The sequence below is a fragment of the Thalia democratica genome, chromosome 6 (assembly GCF_965202585.1).
Source record: "Thalia democratica chromosome 6, ktThaDemo2.hap1.1, whole genome shotgun sequence".
Taxonomy (NCBI): Eukaryota; Metazoa; Chordata; class Thaliacea; order Salpida; family Salpidae; genus Thalia; species Thalia democratica.
Window position 1 is genome coordinate 17474681 of NC_139170.1, and position 21453 is coordinate 17496133.

Consider the following 21453-nt stretch of genomic DNA (forward strand, 5'->3'; position numbering starts at 1 on the left):
AAAGCAAATAACTGTTTACTTTTTTACTTTGTTTTATTAAGTAGTCTTTTTAATGGTAAAAAATATCAGTCACTCAACCCTTTCTGGGCAAAAGCAAGAGTGTCCAACTGATGAAAAAGTGTTGCTAAAAAACTTGGAAACCTGGAGTTAGACAATTAAGGCTAAAAAAACTGGAAAAACCTGGAATTTTAAACAAAAACCACTAAAAAACCTGTAATTTAAAAAAAAAATATGTTAAGTAGAAATAATTTTTAATAATAAAACTTTTATAACAAAAAACAAAAAAAAAACTTTTTTTTGTTAATTTTTTATATAAAACTTTTATTTTTTAATTTTTTTAAAATCTGTTCTGACTGAATTTTCTAAATATATCAAGGAACATTTCCTAAAAATTTGAGGTAGTTATCTCAAAAAACGTAGGAGAAGATAAATTTTTAGTGAAATTCTCTATTTTTGCAGTTTTAGTTTGCGCCTCCCATAAGGAGCCTATTGTTGCCTCTGACTTTGACCGGCTATATCTCAAAAATTATTTTGAATTTTTAAAACCTTTAAAAAGCATCTTGTAGCTTGGTAAAAACTATATAAAATAAGATAAAAAACCAAAAAAGGGTGTTTACCCCCCCCTATACCCTTAATAGTTCTCTGCTTATATATACATATCAGGAAATAAGTAATTAAAATCCTACTCAACAGATTATCAAAACAAAAAAGTTTTTCACTCTAGGTTCTTTTGATATTTTCAGTTATTACCGTTTAAAAATTTTGTTATAAGAATTTGACTTGGTATACTTAAAAAATCATTTGCATGAAGTTGTTACATTTTTGACAAAAAACATTTATATTTTCAAGAATAAACAAAAGCATGGTATTTTTAATTTGTATTTTTGGTAATTCAATATTTATTATTGTTTTTTTTCAACTTGTTACTACAAATTTTTCTGAACCTTGCAAAAAACATTTCCTAAAAATTTGAGGTATATATCTCAAAAAAGGCAGATTTTTAGTAATTACTATTTGTTCAAAGTTTTAGCTCTCTCCTCCCATAAGGAACCATTTGTATTCTACGACTTTACCGGCTGTAACTCATAAATTAGTTTCAGTATTAAAGTTCTGTAGAAACCAACTTGTAGCATTATAAGTATTCACAAAATAAGATCAAGTTGTAAAAAATGGGGTTTAATCCTTCTCTTTTTCCTTATGCTCTTAATAACTAAGAAAAACTGATCAACTACAACAAAACAAGACATGTTTTGTATATATATTTTTGTTCTTTCAAAGGTTCTCTTGTGCACACTATAATAGATTATATGCATAAAAAACATCAGATTATATATAATATCACCAAAAGTGCAAAAATTTTTAAGGCTTTCATATGAACTGAGGTTAGTTTTATGTCTCAACAAGAGGCAACCTATTATTAGTGTGATATTTACTTTTAGATTTTTCAAAATATATAAAACTTGCTAGTTATTTATCTTTTTTTTTAAATTGATTAACTATTTTAAAAAGTCAAATTATTAGACATTATTTTGTATTAGAAAAACTGTAAAGTACTCAAAGATAACGTTAATTTTTAAACAGCTGCTAATTGTTATTTTTAAAATGCTTTTAATTGTTATTTTTATAGCAAAAGTATATAATGGAAACATACAGAATCAAGCCTTATTTGTTTTTTTTTTAAATTGTAAAAATCTTATAAATTATAGAGCTTGTTTTTTCTGGTATAATTGTTTTTAATATACTTTTTATTTAAAGACTAGCAATACTGTATGTAATATAAAAGTTATTGAAAGACTATTTCATTGTTCTATATTTGACTTAATTAAAATATGTTTTATTTTAGTTTTAACAATAAATTAATATTATATATATACTGTGTTTGTTAATTGTTGGTCATGTCTATCAATAGAAGTATTGGACCCCAAATTAGTTTTTGGGAAGGTGAAATGTTAGTTTATTCATGTATATTTTTTATTTTAACTTTTAAATCATAGTAGTTATTGGATTTATTCTGACATAGATCAATTAATATACTTAAGTTTTTTATAAAAAAAAGTAAATATTTTATTATAATTTTCTAAGTTAAGTTTTACTATTGTTACGATTAAAACATCTAGTGTTATAAATAGTTACCTTGGAAATTTGTAAAAAAATGTTGTTTACTTATAAACTTTTTAACATTTAGTTTACTACAGGGCCATTCAGGAGCACACAAATATTCAGATGGTACTGAAGAAAAATTCACATTCAAACGAGCACTTGAAAGGAACCAAGGCGGGAAAAATTTACTTGACAAACTATAGGGTAAGAGCTAATTATTTATGTAATTTGAAGATAATATATTTGTGAAGAGTTTATAACTGCTTTTACTTAATTAGTATACACTTATTAATACAACAGAAACAATTATTGCATTATTACAAATTTAAATACCTGACAAGTTTTTTTTTTCTATCAAATTTGTCTGGACAGAGAAATACTTCAGTAGATAAAACTTTAGCATCCTGAAACAGTTAGATAAATTTTCTAACTTCCTTTGCTTTTCTTTAACTTTTCTAGAATAATGACTTGATTATTAAAAATTGATATTATAATCAACTTTAAACCTAGAATTTTTGGCAACCCTACAAAGTTTATCAGTTTTAAACTTTTTTAATTAAAAGTATAATTAGTTTGTGATTCATACTTTTAAAAGTAATTTGACATACTATAAAAGCGTAATATGTTTTTAAAGCTATAGGATTACAAATATGTGTTTTTTGCATTATTATTATTAGTTTGTGCTTATTACCTTAAATATTTATTTTTAATTATCAGACCTTTAAGCTTTTTTTTTATTAATTCTGGTTTTGTGTTACTCTAATAATATTAAATTATTTAAACCCTGTTTATTGTTCAATATATTTAATAAATTTAAGACCAAAAGTTTATAATTTAGTCTTGAATAGTTTTTGTCTTTTTCTAAAAAACTTCAATTAACAATTTTATTGTCAATTTTCTTTGGAGTTAAAAAAATCACTAAAATGTTGTCTAGTTTTATTATATTAATCTAAAGATTTCAAATTTTTAGGAAATATTCCTTTTAACAAATTTCAAATTTTTATGTGTTGATTTTTTTAATATGCTTTGTCAAAGTTCATAAACTTCTTTCTCACTATTAATAAGTTTTAAACTCATATTAGGCAAAATTGGTTCATAAATAATGTCCAACATTTTTTTGACATATTAATATTAGACGTTATATGAAAACTATAATTATATAATATAAGATACTTTTCACAGATTAAAAAATATTGATAAACTTTTAAGATATCGTCAGTTGTGTAAAAGTTTCTAATACAAACGTATAAAGCAGGGTTTCTTTTTTTTTTTTTTCAAAAGGCCCTTTTTAAAGAAATTAAAAGAAGCTATGGCCCCCTCGAACAAGATTTTTCAAAATCTACCGTTAAAACTGCCTAAGACCTTTTTTTTCTGCCCTTTATCTACAACTCCAGAATATCCAGTGTAAGTTTTAGATTATGGCCTTGTGGCTCCCCCTTTTACAGCTAGTGGCCCCCTAAATTTCCAAAAATATTTCCGTAATATCTAGTATAAGTTTCAAAACTATCATTTTAAACGCCTAGCACCTTTTTTTAATCTTTATCATTAACTCCAGAATATCTAGTGTAAATTTCAATTTATGACTTCATGACCCCCTCCCCCATTTGCTGTTTATGGCCCCCTAAATTTTTGTAATGGTACCTAAGGGGGCTACTTGGTCCAGTTTGGGAAATTCTGGTATAGAGAAAAAAAAAATTGTCTATTCTGAGTGAGTTTTAAAAAATTCACTTAAAATCTATCTTTTTCTTTTTTTGGTCAATCAATCTCATTTTTTTTTGTAAATGTACCTTACACTAATAGAATAAATCCTTTTAAAAGAATTATATTAAAAAGACATTTAAATTTCAGAATTTTCTGATTAAGATATAAAAATTATTATTTTTTAAATATTTTTTCACTTTAAAAATCTTAAAATAGATATGTTTATTATTTAATAATGATTAAACTGAAATGAATTACAAAGATTGATTAAAAACTGTAAGAGACAATAGATTTTAATAAAGTTTTTTTTTTGTTGTTTTACTTTCATTCCTTACATAAGGAACCAATTTATCTCTCCAACTTTTCCACCCATAACTCAAATAATAATTTGAATTGTGGAAAGCGGTAACAATCAACTGCTAGCTAATTAAAGACCCTTAAATTAAGATCAACATGTAAAAAAAGTGGTTTACCCCCTATAGCTGTAACTTTATTTTTTTAGTTTATTTTCCCTAAATGTAACATTGTATATTTTAAACTTGCATACTTTTTTATACGTAGAATTTAGTTGTTTTTTGTTTGTGTAGTTTAAACTAAATGATAGTTTTTTAACTTAAATTACAAACATTTAAACAGTTAATTTTCCGAACAAAAAACACAAATGACATGATGCAAGAATTGAGCATGCCTTTCAAGCAGATTAAGGATTTTGAAATAAAGCAACCAGTTTTTGGAGCAAACTTTCTCACTGCTAAACTACTTGCAGAACCTAATGGTTTGTATTATTTTTGTAATTAAAAAAAAAAAGTTTCAACACAAACCTTTAAATTGTTATATTTAGATAGTGCAATGAAACTTTTTATTTGTGAATATAGTTTTATTTTATTAGCATTTCCTATTGTTATACATAGTACATTTAAGAACTGAAAGTATAAATAATTAAAAGTCAAATTTGAACAAAAAGGTTATAAATGATAAATACTAGAAAAAATAGTCAGTGCTTTTTGTACCAAGTTCTCCTCAAGTTATAAATGATAAATAGTTTTACATTTTATAACATTTTCTAAAAGTAAAACGAACTCTTATCTGATGGTGATTATAAGTTTTTTAACAAAAATATTATAAAATTTACTACTCTGATGTAATATATGATGTATATTGATTTTTTTAAGCCTTAGTTTTTACATTAATTTTGGATAAAAAATTGTTGTTCAATCTATTTTAAATTAAAAAAATAGTAAATGTATGGAAAAATAAAGCTATTATAACTTTTATTTAACCATGTTTTTTCATGTGTTACAATAAACAAATAACAGGTGGTTGGGAAGGATCAGTTGTGTTTGAAATAACATTTAAAGATGGAGGCGCAATAGAACTCGGTCAAAAACTTATTGATATTGCCAGCAAGCGTTAGTTTTGTTTAAAGCTTGCTGTTAATCACATATGAACTTTAAAAAACTAAAAATTCAGAGAGGTTTCGGTATGAAAATATTTCTTGGATAATTTTATAGAAGTTTTTGTTAATTGAGTTCAAAGTAAAACTTAACTTTATAAAACTGTTTTTTTAACAATTGCTATTTTTAAATAGTATTTTTTAATAATTTTTCAAAATAATTAATCTATTTTCAGCTTGGAAATAAATAAATATAAAGTTTAATACTGCTTTAGTTAACCAATTTGTGTGAATATCAATAAAGCTTTTGATTAAAACGTTTAAAATGAAGCAATAAATTCTATAAGCTACAGTTTATTATCTAACTTTAAGATAGTATTAAAAAATAGGATTTTCTTTTCTGATCTTAAGATGATTGAGTTATGGTCTACCTTTACATTAAAGTTATGTTTATAGAAGTATTTAAATGTTTTATTTTTAAATAAACGTTAACCATCAAGTTTTTAAACTCTTATTATTTTAAACTGCTATTTCTTCGGTAAAATTAAGTTGATTAACACTAATATTTTTTACATCAAAGTAAATTAATAAGGTTTAAAAATAAAATATTTTTGAGTAGTATAGTTAAATCTTTAATTTTTTTAGAGTTTATTAAAACTAAAATTTTTTATCTTAAATTTAGCTTTAGGTTACGTTTTTTAAGATAACTACCTCAAATTTTCAGGATATGTTCCTTGCAGTATTTAGAAAATTCTGTCGGAACAGAATTTGAAAAAATAAAAAAATAAAAAAATTATAACAAAAAAACAAAAAAAAACTGTTTTTTTTGTTTATTTTTTATATAAAATTTTTATTTTTTATTTTTAAAAAAATTCCTTCCGACAGAATTTTCTAAATATATCAAGGAACATTTCCTGAAAGTTTGAGGTAGTTATCTCAAAAAACGTAGGAGAAGATAGATTTTTAGTGAAATAGTCTATTTTTGCTGTTTTAGTTTGCGCCTCCCATAAGGATCCTATTGTTGGCTTTGACTTTGACCGGCTATATCTCAAAAACTATTTTGATTTTTTTAAATCTGTAAAAAGCATCTTGTAGCTTAGTAAAAACTATATAAAATAAGATCAAAAACCAAAAAAGGGTGTTTACCCCCCCCTATGCCCTTAATACTTATATAATCTAAGTGTACTATTGTATTTAAAGTGTTTAGAAACTTTACAACGAATCTTAATATATTTTCATTTAAGTTTTTATCAAATAAATATTTTTTACGAACAAAAACTTTTTTTTTTACAAAACTGTCTGTGCACGGTAAAATATTTTATGCATATTGTGAACACCATTGGTTTATTATATTTAAATATAATTTATTGGATTTTGAAATAAAATTTTAGTGAAGCATTTCTTTGGTTGTTTCAAATACTAGAAAAATATTCATATAAATAATTAAACAAATCTTCAAAAACCATGTTGCTAAATATGTTTTCATTGGACAATTACTGATATGTTTCAACCAATCACAGCGTTGCGTCCCATGTACATGCAATCCACCATCCACTTCGCGCAAACTTACCCGCCCCAACATCCGGGTGGCTACGTCGACCAGCATTACCACCATCAACCGCCACCAGGGCAACCACCCATGTACGCGGGTCACCATCCCCCTCCGCCCCCTGCTTACAACGGAGCTCCTCCCCCAAGTTTGTTTGAAAAATGTTATATTTGATTTTTTGAAAAGTTTAATTTTTTAATTAAAGTAAATAATATCAGAATAGAGTTGCATGTTTAGCATTAATTGGCTGAACGAGAATGGTATAATTTTAAAGACAATTAAATTTAGTTTTCTCTTTTTAGTTTTGTTTTTGAACTTATTGTTGTGTTTTTACTTAAATAAGGATTTAACGTTTAAAAAATATGAACCAAGTTAAATTCTTAAAATTTATCTGCTGATAATTGGTTGTATCACTATATTCAAAATAATTACTATACAAACCCGACTTTAAACAATTTTAATACATATAGTTAGAATAAGTTTTTTTTACTGAAAGCTGTAACTATTACTTTAATACTGCACTAGATAAATCATTTAGTAATTTACAACATTTAATTTATAACAATACCAATGAGACAATTTTTATTATTTACCACTGTGTTTCATGCATTATGTAATGGTCACAAATTAATAAACTCAGGGTTGCCAAAAAACCTAGAAACCTGGAATTTGCCAATTTAGGCTATAAAACCTGGAAAAACCAGGAATTTTTAACAATTTTTACATGTTCAGTAGTAAAATTTCGATTTGACACAAAAGTTCTATCATATAGATTTATCATTATCAATTTTTTTTTTATATTAAAAAACACATTTACAGTAGCTTTCGAGTATCTTTTCAATGTTTTTATACTATTCAACACAGTTTCCTACCTTAAACTTAACTTTAAATTTAAAGTAGACCCAAAACGTGTACTCTTAAAAACCTTGAGGAAATTTTGAAAAAACTGTAGAAAGTTTGCCAACCCTGTAAACTCTACAAAGCAAGATTGACAAGGCTATATATACTATTACTTAAGTAGTGATAAGTTTATTAATGAATACTAATTAGATTCTTATTATAACTGTATAATACATGCAAAACAAAACTAAAATATGACGAAAAGATTAAATCAAATAAATATGCCAAGTTAGTATTTCTTATTGAAGAATTATTATAGAACTATTATTTAAATTATAATAATAGTTAGAAAAAAAAAAAGAATAGGTAATAAAAGTAATAAAAATATTTAATAAGGCATACAATAAAAATATAAATCCGATAAAAATACAAGTACAAATACATCAAACTTATAAAAAGATAAAAATTGCAAAGAATAGACATGACAGTAAATGTTATGATTGTTATGAAAATAAATTTAGCAAAATGTCTGCATTTATCAATAAGTTCAGTTCTGTAGTTGAGGGATTATTTTTGTCAGCGAAGGCAATTTCTAATCTTTCTACATTACACAGAGTGCATATCCTACCTGGTTTAGGTTGATTAATTTTATTTATTTTCTCAAATTTTACATGGTTCTTGATCATATTTTCGTTGAACTTAACTGTCTGAATAAAAGAGCTTAAATTTTTAGATTCTTTCAAGTTTTTGTTTCTGAAGCTATGCATGTGTTCGTTACATCTTGTTTTAAAGTTTCTTGCGGTGTATTCAATATAGTACAGTTCTTTATCATTATAAGTGACAGTAGCTTTGTATAAGCCACTTTTGGTAAGGCACTTACCTTCCACTTGGCATAAAGTCTTTATTTACCATTGCAAGTTTTTTCATTTTTCTTCTGGTTTCTACTTTCTTCTAGGGTTTTAAGATTCGGTTGGGTGATTTCGGATTCGATGTTAGGCATTCATGAATAACTTATTTTAATTGTGTTCTTGTTGAGAATTTTATTGAAAGGTCCGTTTTTAGGGAAATGCTTGTCTGCTATTTAATTTTTTTTAACCTATGTTGGTCTTTAATGCGGAGCTAAAAGTGTGGTGATTATAGATTACTCGTTTGTTTTCTTTTTTTCTACCAGCTGTATTATCATTTTGTTTTGTGTATTCTAAGACATTATTAAAGCCACTGTTTTATAATGCTTTCTCTTATGGTTCCTTGTATTTATTAAACATGGTTTTGCTTATTGATAAAGCAGATAGTCTGTTTTGTATCATGATAACATATCATAAATATTAAACTCGAATTTAAAATTGTCTCATTGATATTGATTTGCTCCTTTTAATTGAGCTCTTTCCCGTTGAATTATAACTTATCGTAAAGTTGTTACTATGATAACAATATTCTTATTAAAATTTTAAGAACGCTATACACAAGTTACAAATAATTTTTGCTGTACAAACATCAGGGTTGCCACAAGGTCAGCAAAGTCAGGAGAAACTAAAAAATGACAAAAGTCAGGAAAAAATTAGGGTTTTTGAAAAAAAGTCAGAACATTTGACAAAATTTGAAAAACGTCAGTTTTTGTCAGTTCAAATTTACAAAATTCCTTATTTTCCAAAGCCTTCAAAAAAAATTAATTAAAAATCCTTTATACAACTCCAAAATTTTTCTATTAGCATATTGAACAACTACCCTACTTGAACCAACAGTTTTTGTATGCATTTTAGTATTGAGGATCTGTGGCAAGGAAACTTCCATGTGTTTATAAGTTATAAAATACAAGTATTTTGCTGATAGAGCTTTTTATTGCAAATACATCAATCATATACAGATGGTTCAAGTGATCTAATGGAAGTTAGATGATTGAATTCAGAAAAAAAACTGTTGTTTTAATCTGTATAAAAAAAGTGAAAGCTTAATATAGTTTCAAGTTTTGACTATGTATTTTAGAATAAGTTTTAAAAATATTTTGATTTCAAAAAGTCAGGTAAATTTAAATAAAAATGTCAAGAGAGTCAGGAAATTTTTCTCAGCTTGATATGTGGCAACCCTGAGACATGGTCAAATGCGTTTATTTATTTCATATTTGTTTAGACGAAAGCTACAAACTGTTGTGTTATTTTAATACATTGTACGTTTACAACAACAATTAAAAAATACTATTTTTAACAAAAATATTATACAATCATGTTTTATGTTTTGTAGGTCTTTTACAATGGTTTAAATAGTGTAAATAATAAAACCTTGTTTACTTATTTTATTTTACTATACTACCGTTCAATAAAAAACCTTATCTTTTTTTGATTAAAGTTTCTTTTATTTTTGATGAAAATATTAATTATTTGATGTTCTTAGTTTTATTCTAAGTTTTTTTATAAAACTAATTTACTGTCAATTAGTTGACTGACTGAATATATGGAAAATTACTATTGTGTTTGTATTTAGTCTTAAGTTTTCAAGTCACATCAGCATATTAAACGTAACTATAAAAGCTTAATACTACTTGTTTATGAATTATTTCTAAATTATTTCTGTAACGTCTATATAACTCTCAATAAGGTTTGAAGTAGATAGGTTAGTTTTTTTTTATTGGCTAGTGTACTTAAAAGTCAGTCTGTTTGCATATTTGCTAAGTCAGCAAAAAATTTGTATGCTTTTGTAAGTTTAATCATTAAAAAGTTTATTCTTAATATATTTAGGTAAAGTGGGTTAAGCATAAAAGAAAGGGTATAAATAAAAATAAAGCTTTAAAAAAATTTGCTGATTCAGCAAATATGCAAATCAGACTAACGTTATAGTATAAATGTAATTTCCGTTTTTATTTTGGTTAAATTAGTTTTATAAAGTTTTAGAATTCAAAAAAAAGTATATTTAATTGGGCACTTTCGACCTAATATTTGAAATGAAGAACTAGAAGTTTTGAAAAGTAACTTGATGATTCAAACTTCAAAAAAAAAACATGATTAAGCGACTAGAGCGGTAAAATGTTTATGAAGTTAAAAGGAACAAGTTTTAATTTACAATAAAAGAATGGGTCCAATAAATTTAAATACAAAACTTATAAACAAGTTTAAGAAGATATACGTAATAAGTCTTTAATTTTCATCTTGAAGCTTGAAATTTTTAACATTTTCAAAAAGTTAGTCAAACAGGAAATAACTGATAAAAGTAAATTTTATAATCAGAGGCATAAGTTTTGTAGATCATTTGATATATTTGAACACCAATATTCAACATACTGCTGGTTTTTCGTTTACCAACAAGTTAAGCTCATAGTTGTAAATTTGAATAATTTCAGACATGCAGCAAGGAAGTACATTGCCACCTCAGTACGATCCGACACAACAGCCACCCGCTTACAAATAAATGCATGTCGTTATTTTTTATTAAGAACTACAACTGATCTTTCCGTAATTCAAGCTGCAATCAATTTTTTTTTGTATTTTTTTGGCCGTTTTTACTCAAAACTTCTTTCTGTGATAAATAAAATCTATGTGATTGACAATAGCTTTCTTTGCATGATTAAACGTTTTAATAGTTGATTGTTATATTAGATACGTCATATAGTTTAGTTGTTTTTATAAGCTGCGGAAATTTTCTTTTAGTTATAAAATAAAAAGCAAAACCGAATACAAAATCAACTACTTAGCAATTATACAATTTACACGTATCTTTTCGTTAATGGTTCAAACTTTATTCAAAGTATTTTTCTTTTATTTTAAATATGTTTTAAGTTTGACTTAAATTAAATGTTATGAAAGAGATATTATAATCATTTAAGAATAGCAGCTGTTTTGTAACAGCTCAAAAAATTTTTTTTTACAAACTGGATTTAACACTTTAAACTTGTTTACAAAATCTAACAACAAAAATAGTTATTGCCTGTTATACACTCTTGCAGTTTTAAAACTTATCAAGTTTACTAAAATTAAAAAAAAAATGTTTTAACCAACTTTTATAACTGTACATTAGTTCTAGTCGACAAACTGTTGGTGTAATGAAGAGTAAAATTTTGCTTTAAAAACAAAAAGAAAAGTTTTTGTGCTACAGACTTACAATTAAGCTCATAAATCTATAATTATTAGAACTTTTTTGGTCTTATTTATATTAATTACTATGTTTAATTTAAAAATATGCTGCTCGCAAGAAACTTTTTTTGGGAAATTGATCCGCGACTTTAAAAATGCTTTTTACCCCTGATCCTAACCATAAATAATGGCAAAGTTTTAAAATTCTCCAGAGTTGAATATCTATCTACATAATGTCATACTGCTTATAATTATCTTTAAGCTTTTTTACTTAACTTTATCCCGTAACTAACGTTTTTCACTATTGAAAAAATGTTGGTATTGCTTTAAAAGTTTTCATAAACAAGTCTAAAACTTATCATGCTTTTTTCAGGACAGCTGTTTTAAAAAAGTAATTCATTTACAAAAAGTTAGTTTTAATTTATACTTATCCTTAATCAGAATTTTATTATATTAAATGTTTTTTACTCCTAATAAAAAATTAAAATGTTCCAAGTTTATTCAGGACAACCTATAGTAAAAAACATGCAATTTTATTAGGCTTATTGATAAGTATTTCAACATCTAAACCTTATAATCTACTTTACCATAAAAAATGCAGTTTTAGTCAAAAACCTTAAGTAGCTTAAATAACTATTTACGCATAATTTCTTAATATTTTAAGTTAAAACTTAAAAACTGAGAGTTGAGTTTGTAATTTGAACTTTATCTTACAAAAATTTTTGTAATGGGTAATATAGTTTTTGTATCAAGTAGTCTGAAATAAGTTTTAGCTGATAAAAAGAACAAATTTTTTTAGAAAACTTGAGGATCTCACTACTTTTAATTTTGGTTGATATAACACTTATAAAGTTATATGTGACCTGCACTTTATTTATTTAACGATAAAAGAAAAGCGCTAAAAATATTAGTCTAAGGACCTGGTGTAAGTAATAACCTTTTGGTTATTGAGTCTCACATGCTTTTACAAGCTAATAAAATATAATTTCTAAAGTTTGAAGTTTAAAACCTCAACAAACAAGACAAACGATAAAAAGAAAACTGAAGTTGAAATGCTGTAAAACTTGAAACAATCATTAAAAAAAGTTACTTTCTTTCAAATTAGGTATAGTTTAAGAAAATTCATTTAAGTTAATGTTATCCAGGTAACGTATGACATTAAGTTATTGCGTGATGTTTAAACTTTATTTGGCGTAGTTATCTGTCATGTTAAAAGCAATTTAAAAGAAACATTTTCGTTTGAAAATTAGTGCTGCTCTTTTTTCAAGTAACTATGGTAGTAAATGCATAACAAAGTCGTAGTTTTATTCTTATAAAAATTACTAAACTTAAAATGCATGTTTGACGCTTTTTAAGAAGTAAGAAAAACTTGTTTTTGTAAGACAAGGCGTAGATTATCGGTGCTTATATAATCAGGTTTTAAGTGAATTGTTAAAACTTATAAGTATAAACCAGGGTTCCCAAACCCATTTTAATAATATCCACCTTGGCAAAAAATTGAAAACAATCACCCCCTTTTACTAAATAACTTCACTCTGATTTTTAGTTACCAATTTACTTATTAGATACCTCACTTATTATTGCCCCCAGATAGCTAAAATCACCCCTTAAGTGTTAACCTTTTTACTTTTTTAAATTGAAAACTGTCAGTAATTTTTTTTTAGTGAGTTAAGATTAGCAACAATTTTTTTAATGATTAAAGACATTAAAACAAAACTGTTAGCTATTAAATTTTATTTTAATCCTTATATTACTACTATTTCTAATATACATCGTCATTGTTTTACAACCGGCCATATCTAAACATTTATTCCCACATTGTCAATGTCGACACTAAAACTGTTTACTTTTCTTAACTTTAGTCATTCTCATTATCATCCAATTCTTAACTTTTTTTACATTTGAAGAAATTCTTTTTTTTACTGTTTTCTTCTGTCTCGCACCATAACACTCTAAAAATTTGGAGCTTTTAGAGCCTGATGGCCGGCAATTTTCAGAGTCTGAAAAATTGTAATTTGTGTGAAGATCTGTATGATAGTTGATGTTTATAGGTAAAGTTACAAGCAGCAGTTTTGATTTAAAGTTTCAAATGATTCACTTAAACACTATTAAAGTTTTTTTTAAGTGTAAAGGTGTTAAATTATGAATTTTTTTAAAACTATTGTTTATTACTTATTTTAAGTTGTTAAGTCTTACTTTAAAATAATGTCTACTTTTAATTGTAAATGTGAGGATTTTTTAAACAAAAGTAGCAGCTTGTTCAATAAGCTCTTTTTTTTTAATTAGTTTTTGTTATTATTATTAATTAGTAATTAAAAAAAAATGTTTCTAAATACTTGTTGGTTTTTTAATTCTTTTGCTTTAAAACTATATTTTCTATATACATATATTTTTTTAAATTTCCTGAAATACATATTAGTCCATAAATTCATTGGCATTTTCAATAAATAATTTCATAAAGTTTTCTTTTTAAGACTGCACTAATTAAAAATAAATATCGATGTTCCAAAAAGATTTTGAAAATATTTTTTTTTAGAAATATACATTACTAAAATTATTTATTAATTTTTAAATAAATGTGCCGTTTAAGCAATAATATCTTTAGTTATTTAGTATAAAAACTGTTAGGTATAACTTAAATGTTACCTGATTTTTCCTTAATATTAGTAGTGCTTTCAAGCTTTTCTCCATTTGAACAAACATCTAAAATTTCATTTTTCTCTGTTACATTTTCATAGTAAACATTTTCTTCGTAGCTACCTTCTACGTTTTGATCAATATTCTCTTTTTCTTTTTTCTCACAGCTCTCTACCTCACTCCCAGCAATGCTCTCTTCTTTATCATCACAACTCTCTACCTCATTCTCACTAACATCCTTCTCATCACAAATCTCTACCTCAATCTCACCGATGTTCTCTTCTTCTTCATAACAGCTCTCTACTTCACTCTCACCGATGCTCTTTTCTTCATAACAACTCTCTTCTTTAATCTCAACGATGTTCTCTTCCTCTTCATCACAGCTATCTTCCTCAATCTCACCGATTTTCTCTTCATCACAGCTCTCTACCTGATTTTCACCGATGTTGTCTTCTTCTTCATCACAGCTCTCTTCCTCAATCTCACCGATGTTCTCTTCCTCTTCATCACAACTCTCTTTCTCAATCTCACCGATGTTTTCTTCCTCTTCTTCACAGCTCTCTACCTCAATCTCACCGATGTTTTCTTCCTCTTCATCACAGCTCTCTTCCTCACTCTCACCGATGTTCTCTTCTTCTTCATCACAACTCTCTTCCTCAATCTCACCGATGTTCTCTTCCTCTTCATCACAACTCTCTTTCTCAATCTCACCGATGTTTTCTTCCTCTTCATCACAGCTCTCTACCTCAATCTCACCGATGTTTTCTTCCTCTTCATCACAGCTCTCTACCTCAATCTCACCGATGTTCTCTTCTTCTTTATCACAACTCTCTTCCTCAGTCTCACCGATGTTTTCTTCCTCTTCATCACAGCTATCTACCTGATTTTCACCGATGTTGTCTTCTTCTTCATCACAGCTCTCTTCCTCAATCTCACCGATGTTCTCTTTCTCTTCATCACAACTCTCTTCCTCACTCTCACCGATGTTCTCTTCTTCTTCATCACAACTCTCTTCCTCAATCTCACCGATGTTCTCTTCCTCTTCATCACAACTCTCTTTCTCAATCTCACCGATGTTTTCTTCCTCTTCATCACAGCTCTCTACCTCAATCTCACCGATGTTCTCTTCTTCTTCATCACAACTCTCTTCCTCAATCTCACCGATGTTCTCTTCCTCTTCATCACAAATCTCTTCCTCAATCTCACCGATGTTCTCTTTTTCTTCATAACAACTTTCACTAATATTATTTTGTTCTTCATCACAACTTTCACTATTATTATCTTTTTCTTCAACACAACTCTCTACCTCAATCTCACCGATGTTCTCTTCTTCTTCATCACAACTCTCTTCCTCAATCTCACCGATGTTCTCTTCCTCTTCATCACAAATCTCTTCCTCAATCTCACCGATGTTCTCTTTTTCTTCATAACAACTTTCACTAATATTATTTTGTTCTTCATCACAACTTTCACTATTATTATCTTTTTCTTCAACACAACTCTCTACCTCATTCTCACCGATGATCTCTTCTTCTTCGTCACAACTCTCTACCTCATTCTCACCGAAGTTAATTTCATCACAACTCTCTACCTTACTTCCACTAATATTCTCTTCTTCTTCAACACAAATCTCTACCTCATTCTCACCGATGTTCTCTTCCTCTTCATTATAACTCTCTACCTCACTCTCATCGATGTTCTCTTCATCACAGCTCTCTACCTGACTTTCACCGATGTTGTCTTCATCTTCATCACAGCTTTCTTCTTCACTCTCACCGATGTTCTCTTCTTCTTCATCACAACTCTCTTCCTCAATCTCACCGATGTTTTCTTCCTCTTCATCACAGTTCTCTACCTGATTTTCACCGATGTTGTCTTCTTCATCACAACTCTCTACCTCATTCTGACCGATTTTCTCTTCATTACAACTCTCTACCTCATTCTCACCGATTTTCTCTTTCTCTTCATTACAGCTCTCTACCTCACTCTCACGGATTTTATCTTCCTCTTCATCACAACTTTTTAGTTCACTCTCACCAATATTCACTCGTTTACTTTCTTCACTATTACGAAATCTCTCTTCTTTTGTGTCCTCTTTATCTTCAATGTTCTTTAATTCCTTTATGCATACACACACAATAATAATACTCCAACGTAATATTTTTCGTATTACTATAATTAATACAGTAAACCTGCAAAATTTTAAGATTAATAAAAGGTTGAAGTCTAAAGTTTAGTTAATGAAATAAAGATCATTAAAGCACTTTAGATTTTTATACGCCCAGTGTTTGACAAACTATTAGTTAATATTTTTTCATAACATCGCTATTATACTAAAAAATAATGATTACCGGATCCTAAAATACTTATTCGTATCCCGCCGGTTCCTAATTTAAAAATGTGATCTGGATCTACCCGAATCCTAGTTTTAAAATAAGATTCGAATCCGGTAGATCACTTGAAGCTTTTTGGATTATACTCAATTATTTACCATAACTTTGATGAAATTTAAAGCTGTTCAGAAAATATTAAATTAAAAGTGGTTAGGACGTGAAATATACAAGGTAATATTAAGAGCAAACAGTTTAAAGTTAGAAACGAATGTAAGTTAGTATAATGCCAAAAAAGCTATAGATTAAAAGTAATAGTCTGAAGCTAAAAATATCTCAATACAAAATTTAATTGGACAATTCATTACCAAAACAATGTTTCACTCGCTTAAACTTAATCAAACGAGATCATCAGTTGAATAAAATCTGTAAAAACTTCTAAAATAACATGCAAGAAGACATTAGGCTATACTTTTAAAAAAACTAAATAAAAATATAAATAAAACCTATAGTGTAAAGTTATTATTATAGGAAAACCATAATGTTATTTGGTTATTTTACCTTAAATAAAAATATCTAGAAATATCTAATGAGTTATCACATGCTTATTTTTTGCCACTCGAAAGTTATTTGTGGGAAAACTCGAGGACAAATGTATCATTCAATTCTTCAACAGCGCATTCGTTGAATAAAACTTTGGGAGTACAAACATCGTGTTTTGCATTGCCGGGAATTGGAGGGTGATGCTAAATTGAAACTCTGTGCTAAAGTGTCACACCGTGCTATAGTGTCACTCAATGCTAAAGTGTCACCCCGTGCTAAAGTGACGCTGTGCTTTTCTGACACCTACCCTGATTACACTGGCCAGTATATTTCTAATTACTTTCAGGATATGCTAAGTAATTGGAAGTTTATCTTGGATCGTGTTCACGTTTTTTTGCAAGACAATGCATTCAGCATAAGGCTGGTAGTATCATTGTTAAAATTCTCATCAGTATCTTGTTTTATCCATACGCTTCAACTAGTCATTAAAGATTCATTTTTAGTAGACGATCGTATAAATTTGCTACTAGCTATTAGCAAATTCACGAAAACTAGTTTGTTACTTAAGCTATTCTTCTAAAGCGTGTGAAATTCTAAAAAAAACAGATAAATTAAAAGCTGCACTAATAAAACAAAAAGCTTTACTTCTTGTTCAAGATGTGGATACAATGTCGAACAAACTTAGCTTATGCTGAAGAGGCTAGAAAAGTTAAATTTAAGTGTTCAGCATTATGTGGCTAACTATAAATTCGGGTTAGACTATTAAAGCTCAAGAATGGCAACTGGTTAATCTCATTATTTTGCTCCTTGAACTTTTTTTCATTATAACAAAGAAGATGCAGGGTCACTGACGAAGTTTGTTATCAAATGTTTAAACTTTTATAAAAATTCAGAAGATATATCAAATTTTTGTAGAACTTTAGTCAAAAAGTAGAAGAGGCTTGCAAAAGAAGGTTCTATAACAATAACAACAACTTAGACCGGAATGACAACAAATAAGTGTTAGTCATAACAGCTGTTGATCCACGACATCAACTATACGCTTTCCCTTCTTATTGTAAATTAAAGTTAAAAAGCTGCTAAAATTAAATTCTAAGAAGCATAACTGTTGTGAGGCTGATCAAAGTGGTGATTCTCCTATTTGCCATCAGAAAAACCAGAGCAATCAGGAAATTTTGATCCGAAGAAGTTTTCAACTTATTATTTTAATTGTTTTACTAAAGTACACAAATACAAAGGATAGTACTAACTTAACTTGGAACTTTACTAAGTTTCAGATAGGCTTATTTTTAACAAACTTCAAATAAGTCATCAAATAATAACAAAATTTTATACTTAAAATATACTTTAAAGTACACTTAGATAATCAAATTTACTTATAAAAATCAACTCACGTGTGTTTTAAAACTACGTTTGTTATTGCGTATTGAATTGCTAAAATAAAGATCCAGTAGTCATTTCTTAGCTTGGTAATCTTTTGATTATAAATTGTCAAAACCTGCCCAGAAATAGTTTTTTCTTCGAGTACGACTTTTTTAGAGCTGACCAATAAAGTTAGATAATTCAAGATCCCATCTTTTGAGCTTGCTTCTTCATTCTCAATAAAATTATCGAGAAATCTTATAACTTTTTTATTAAAAGCTGCTGCATTTTTGTTTCTGCCGTTTAAATTATCTTCTTTCGCTTCAGTTTGTTTAATATTTCCTTCATCGAAGAAACATTTTTTGCCTACCAAGCACAAAATTAGCGTAGTTCCTACCAAGCACGTAATTAGTATTCTCATATCTAATCCGATTACTTAAGTTAAACTTAAAGTTTTAATATTATCAAACGATAAAAAAATTAATTAGACCAAGGCTTAAAACACGTCATAATTAATTAAGTTTAATGATTTTTTTTTTTGTTAAATAATTAAATATAGTATAAAAAAATAATTAAATATAATAAAATTTTATAAATTTTAAGTCTAATATTTTTTTTCTAGTTTATTGATTCAAAAATTCATTTATAAAAAAATCTTTTATTAAGTTAATAAGATTAATGAGATCCTCAGTTATTATAAAAATCTGAAAATCAAAATAAACATTTATGGAGACATTAGATCTTAGCTTAATTTCACGATCTATATTTATACACATACAAAAACTTCATTTCATATTAATAAATTTGTATTTTTGTTCTTGGTAACAAATAGATAACTTTGATTGTAACTCTTGAAATTAATCAAAAGTATACATTTAGTATTTAAAAGATAATAATAACAACAATTTGTACGGAACTTGCTTTATTTAACTGACGCACGTTTCTTTGTGTTAGAAAATTAACACAGCTCCACGGAATTAAAAAAAAATTACTGCAAAAAAAGATTGAGGATAAAGAAGATTTTTTTTCTTTCTCAGTCTTTATTTTTACAGAACTCCTTAAGTTGCTTAACTCGTTTAACATGTGGCTGTTCAATAAAGAAAAGTACTGCACGAATTGTTTTCATTATATACTCCAGCGAACTTGTTTCGCTAGGATCTTTATTAACAAACGATTAGCCTGGAACTTTGAGTATTATTTATTGATTTATTTTATTCATTTTAATATTCTTTTTATACTCAAAAACCTTTTGTTCTATTTTTTGAAAAATTTTTACAAGTAAAGTCTGAGCTAGTGAACTAAGCACTAAGCAGCTCTTATTCTTAAATTTATGATCTGCAAGTCATAAAAAAAAAAGTCAACATCCTACAAAATATAATTTACTGGACGATAAAAAAAGAAGCTCAAAATATTTGGTCCTAGGATCTGGTGCACGAAGAATCTTTCAGTTATCGGGTAGCACACCACGGATACCTTTTAAGGTCTTGTCCAGGATAGAATAATGAAACTTTATGAGCTAAATTTTTTTTTTCAATCAGCTAAACATCACAAACAACTTTTTTTACATACATCATGAATTTTTAACGATAAAATATTATCAATTTCTTTTGTAGTAAACAATATTTAAATAAACATAAAACTAAAAGTTATCATACTTATAACTGATTCAATATTAACAATGTCTTTATGTTAAAGTTGTTCAGTTTTTTTTACTTTTGAACATTTTGAGTTTTGGTTGGTTATGCATAAAAAGCTACTTTTAAACAAAAAAAAACATTATTAATGAAATCATAAATCTTAAAGAACTGTGAGTTGCTTAAAGTTTACTGCAGTCTACCAGAAATTTATTTTTTATTAAACTGGTCAAGGTATAAAATGGCAATACTAAGTTTTTATAGGAATATAATTCTTCATTTTTATAACTTTAATAAATGAAAACAACTATTGATTTATGAAACTACTACTTCTGAGAAAAAAGGTCTTAAAATAGGTGTGGACAACTCACTGGCCGGGTTAACATTAAATATTAAGAATTTAGAGTTGTGACAAACTGAATTAATTAAAAAAAACGCTTTAAATTACCAACAGTAGAAGTCATACACACAAATGACTTTAAATTTGTAAGATGTCTTTATTAAGACCCGAGACATTTTTTATTCAAAAAATGCATTTTTGTATTAAAGTTAATATTATTATCGTAGATATTGAATATATAACAAGACATAACATATATATATATATATATTGAAAAAGCAAGATTTCAATAAATTATTTAAAAGCCCTTCAAGTGGGCTCAGTAGAAGGTGTTAAAGTTTAAATAATATCTTTATATATATATAAACTTGTTTTGAAGCTGATGAGTGCATAGGCACGGAACTCAAGTCCTTTGAGTTTTACATCTTTAAATAAACCTTTTTATTAATAAAACCCTCAATGTGGGCTCAGTGTGAAAAAATTTGATTTGTTTAGTTAAATAACTTAACTATATATATATATATAGTTATATATGTATATATATACATAAGATGTAACGTTATAAGGCGTTAAATCCTGGAGATCCTGATAAGCTAAGCTTATCGGAATGTATATCACAGATGTTCTTGTGCTAAAACTTTATTTCAACTAACGGCGTTTCACTGCTCTCAAATAAATTTAAGAACAGATCTACGGAGTCTATAAAATGTTAACACACATTAGAAAAAAAGCAGAAAAAAGCATGTATAATTATGTATAGTATTTATCTAGGTGTAGACAATTTTATAATTTTATGCTTTTATCTCAAACTTTGTTTTTAAACCATAAAGTCCATTTATAGTTACTACCTAGATAAATACTATACATAATTATACATGCTTTTTTCTGCTTTTTTTCTAATGTGTGTTAACATTTTATAGACTCCGTAGATCTGTTCTTAAATTTATTTGAGAGCAGTGAAAC

At 27.0% G+C, this 21453-nt stretch overlaps 1 protein-coding gene across 1 annotated transcript; it reads left to right on the top strand.

Annotated features, from left to right (window-relative positions):
- Nucleotides 1-1841: 1841 nt before the first annotated feature.
- Nucleotides 1842-11298, top strand: LOC145838302 (WW domain-binding protein 2-like). Its single transcript, XM_082945872.1, has 6 exons — nt 1842-1948; nt 2196-2304; nt 4438-4576; nt 5118-5210; nt 6715-6891; nt 10915-11298. The coding sequence occupies exons 1-6, from the start codon at nt 1896-1898 to the stop codon at nt 10980-10982; spliced, it is 639 nt and encodes a 212-aa protein (XP_082801998.1). The 5' UTR covers nt 1842-1895; the 3' UTR covers nt 10983-11298.
- Nucleotides 11299-21453: the final 10155 nt, after the last annotated feature.